The 3,871-nt window shown below is 28.1% G+C and overlaps 1 protein-coding gene across 1 annotated transcript; it reads left to right on the top strand.

Moving 5' to 3' along the window:
• Positions 1-571: 571 nt before the first annotated feature.
• LOC104748342 (uncharacterized) lies at positions 572-3,376 on the top strand. Its single transcript, XM_087476739.1, has 10 exons — positions 572-608; positions 907-1,031; positions 1,125-1,209; positions 1,308-1,440; positions 1,527-1,711; positions 2,181-2,304; positions 2,416-2,592; positions 2,683-2,736; positions 2,823-2,960; positions 3,041-3,376. The coding sequence occupies exons 2-10, from the start codon at positions 917-919 to the stop codon at positions 3,095-3,097; spliced, it is 1,068 nt and encodes a 355-aa protein (XP_087332865.1). The 5' UTR covers positions 572-608; positions 907-916; the 3' UTR covers positions 3,098-3,376.
• The last annotated feature ends 495 nt before the right edge of the window (positions 3,377-3,871 follow it).

Raw genomic sequence — 3,871 nt, 5'->3', positions numbered from 1 at the left:
ACATAATATACAACCTTCTTATTATATAAACCATAGTTTTTAAAGTTAGTAATTCATATAATCGCGACATGTGTCAAGTATATCGATAATATTTTGACATGTGTGAAAAGAAATTTTTTTTTTTTTTTCACCCAAACATTTATTAAACTAAAACATAACTCCAAGATTGGTTGCCCAAACCGGAGGAAAAGAGTTTACAAAAGATTTTTCAATAAATAAAATTACAAAACTATTGAAAAAAAAATTTATTTAATAATTATTGGAAAATTACAAAATTCTAAAAATAAAAAAATTACAATTAATATTTTTTGAAAAGTATATAAAATCAAAAGTAATCTATTATATCACTAATTCTAATAGGAAAATTATCTATTAAATTACTAATTTCAATAGTAAAATATTTGCAATTAATAAGGAAAATATGTGCAATTAATAAGGAAAAATATTTGCAATTTAATTGTAATTATTATTTATTATAATCATATAGTAAAAAGAAATTATATATACTTTTGCAACATTATCCAACCGAATCATTTGATAATATATATATACTTCACTAGAATAGGTCAGTGTATCATAACATTATGAAACATCAATCTCTAGAATAGGTCAGTGTATTATTGACTTTATGGTGTATATATATTATCATAAAGTACAGTCCTATTATATAGAAGTTTGTATTCAAACTCAATTTCTATATTCAAACCCAATATGATAGTTTATACAAACTCAATTTCTATATACCCTTAAATTCATCTCACGGGAACCCTTAAATTATCATCTCAAAGTGTATATATATTATCATAAAGTACAGTCCTATTATATAGAATAGCTTAATTATATAGAATAGTTTTATGAGTTATGAGTTATATATACTTACCATAAATTATTTGATGTTTTTTCCAGTGATACTATCATGGACTGTACTTTATGGGAGAATCACGCTGAAGATGTACATTCTTATGTTACCAAAAACACTGCAGGTCCTATAATATTACTTGGGAGTCTTATGAGGATCAAAAAGTTTAATGGTAAGAAATTTAATCTTATTACTAATTTATAATATGAACTCTTCTCTATGTGACCTTTTAACAAAACATTTACATTTTTTTTATATAATATAGGTAAAGTATCTGTTCAAAATTCTAGATTCTCTACAAAATTGATTCTTGATGGAGACCTACCTGAGATTGCTGAATTTAAAATGCAGTAAGTCATTTTTTTTGTTTTAAATGTTCTAAGGAAATACTATCTTAAAAGAAAAAATGTTGACAGTATCTTCCCTTATTTTCAACATAACATTACAGGCTGGGCAATAGGGACTCAAATGATGTTCATAGAGTTTCTCAACTTATGACACCTGATTTGAGCAACAAATTTGAAGATTCTTTCCCATTAAGTAGCTGGGAATCTATTGATCAGATTACTAAAACTTCTCAGGTATTTGTTTTCTCATTTGTTTTCATATTCAAGTGTACATAATATAAAGTTGATATATACTTATCTGATTTTTTTTTAAATCTCAGGAAAATACTTGCGTTACTTTTGCTAAAATTTTGGAATTTCGAAAAGACATCGAATGGTACTATGTTGGATGCACACAATGTTTCAAGAGGGCTGTGCCCTATTTTAATCCAGAAACAGAAGCACTTGACCTCAACAAGTATTCATGTGATCATTGCAACAAGGAAGAAACTTCAACAAGTATAAGGTAATGCTCATCTTAACAATTTAATAAAGTTTGACACTGCTTTGCCATAGTCCTCATAAGCTGTCACATAAAGAGAAAATATTGAACGGTACTAAATTTAGTGTTGACGTAAAGTTGTTGTAAATATTGCATAAAAAATACAGCTTACATATTTGACTAATATCTGTTTGAGGTGGTATTTCAACTTGCTGAGTATTTGAGCTGCTACATATGTTTCTCCCTGCATTATTAATAATGAAGTTAGTATGAATATAACTATTACTTTAATCAAAGATTTGAATAGGTTTACTGATTTTCCTATCTTCTGTGTGAATATTTGATGATAGTCATACTTCATCACTTGACTTTATTCGAATTCATACTTTAGTTGAGTTGTTTAGTAGAAAAGTGAAGTTAACTTACGGTTTAATATTGTTTAGTAGTCATATCACATGGACTAAGATATTTGCCTTCTTTCTCTTCCTCTCAGGTACAAAGTACATGTTAAAGTTGTTGATCATACAGCTGCAACCGCTTCCTTCCTTTTGTTTGATAGGGAAGTTATGCAACTTATTCATAAGTCTGGCTATGAATTGCTTGAACAGCAAATTCAGGTGTGGTTCACATTTTCTTAATACAATTCTTTGTCATGTTTTAACCCGTTATTTTTTTCAAATATACTAATCAGCTTATAACCAAACTTCTTTCTCTATTTTATTTTGTAGTTTAACCGTCAAGGTGAAATTCCTCAAGATCTCATTGATATACAAGGAAGGGACATTGTTTGGATTGTTCATGTCAAAGGTACAGAAAAAAAGAATCCACAATCAAGTTTCAAAGTTGTTAAACTGACTGAAAAACCACAAACTATTCAGAAATTTCAAGATAACCTGATATTCAAGGTACGTTGTTACAGAGGTAGTTATTGTATTTTTAGTAATGTCTTACTTGTGATTGGAAAAATCGTTATTAACTCGGTTTCCATGTACAAGGAGAGAACTCCATCTGAAGTTTCTATCATTTCAAGCACATCAAACGCTATTCAGGTTATATACTTTTTCATATCTCTACATACTAAATTATTACTATAGCTCTCTCATATATACATGAAAGATTTCTTTAACAATTGCAGATAAAGAATATATTTTCAGAAACAAAAGATAATGAATTGCCTTTGTGTTCTCCTCCTACTCCAACCACAAAACGAGTACGTGATGATGTTGTTGATGCTGTTCAAGAGTCATCAACAAAGCAAAAATCAACATCTAAGGTAGCTTACAAAAGCAAAACATACTTCAAATTTATATTTGTCATTTAAAAATATGAATTAAGTTCATTTACAATTGTTAGGTTGGAACACTTGGTAAAGGTCAGGAATCATCATGCAAAGCAAAAGCATCGACATAGTTGATTCCAAAGAGAGGAGAAAGTAATATGTTATGTCATTTACATGTTTGTTTCATGAATGTAAATCATCCCTTTGTGCTTCTTTTACTTTAACTATTGTGCTTCTTTTACTTTAACTATGACTTATTTAGGATTTATATGTTTGTAACTATTTATGTAAATCTAATTTTCTTTCTGTCTAATGTTAATGTTCTATCTGTTTATAAAATACCTAGGACATTTGTAAGATAAAGTGCAAATAAAATAATGTTGAAATCAATAAGAATCAGATTTTTTTTAATAACAATTTCGAATAAAATTCCTTATTGTTATCCTATTAATAACAATTTACTTTCGAGGTATGTGCTCCCAACTGAAGTCGTTGTAAAATATGAAAGGATTGCTCAGAGATAACTATCCCAAACTACAATTATACAATGTTTAATAACATTACGACATTTCATTTAACTAACTCACATGATTTTTAAGATTTCATATAATCAATCTGTATGCATGCAAAACCAAATAACTTCTTCATATTGTTATTACATAAATAAAATGGTTTAAATAATCACATATAATCCCTAAATTTACTCCAACACAACACCACAATTATGATTGCACGATCTTTGGATAGTTGCAACCGGCTCCAAATTTCTGCTTTTTTTTTTTTTGGGCCAACTGTTATAACATAAGTATAAAAGCATTAATCAAAGATCGTTACATCCCTTCCTCCCTTATAATCTTCTTTTGTCTCTATGTCTTTCGTTCTCTCAGTTCCTTTCTTTTACTTTC

The sequence above is a fragment of the Camelina sativa genome, chromosome 2, assembly GCF_030686135.1.
Source record: "Camelina sativa cultivar CO46 ecotype springtype chromosome 2, ASM3068613v1".
In the NCBI taxonomy this organism is placed as follows: domain Eukaryota; kingdom Viridiplantae; phylum Streptophyta; class Magnoliopsida; order Brassicales; family Brassicaceae; genus Camelina; species Camelina sativa.
This window is presented reverse-complemented; position numbering and strand designations above follow the sequence as displayed.

Bases quoted from the DNA above. Each gene is read 5' to 3' on its own strand.
- LOC104748342 (XM_087476739.1), top strand. From the start codon at position 917: ATGGACTGTACTTTATGGGAGAATCACGCTGAAGATGTACATTCTTAT. The intron at 1,210-1,307 runs GTAAGTCATTTT...ATAACATTACAG, and splicing joins ATTGCTGAATTTAAAATGCA to GCTGGGCAATAGGGACTCAA. The intron at 1,441-1,526 runs GTATTTGTTTTC...TTTAAATCTCAG, and splicing joins AGATTACTAAAACTTCTCAG to GAAAATACTTGCGTTACTTT.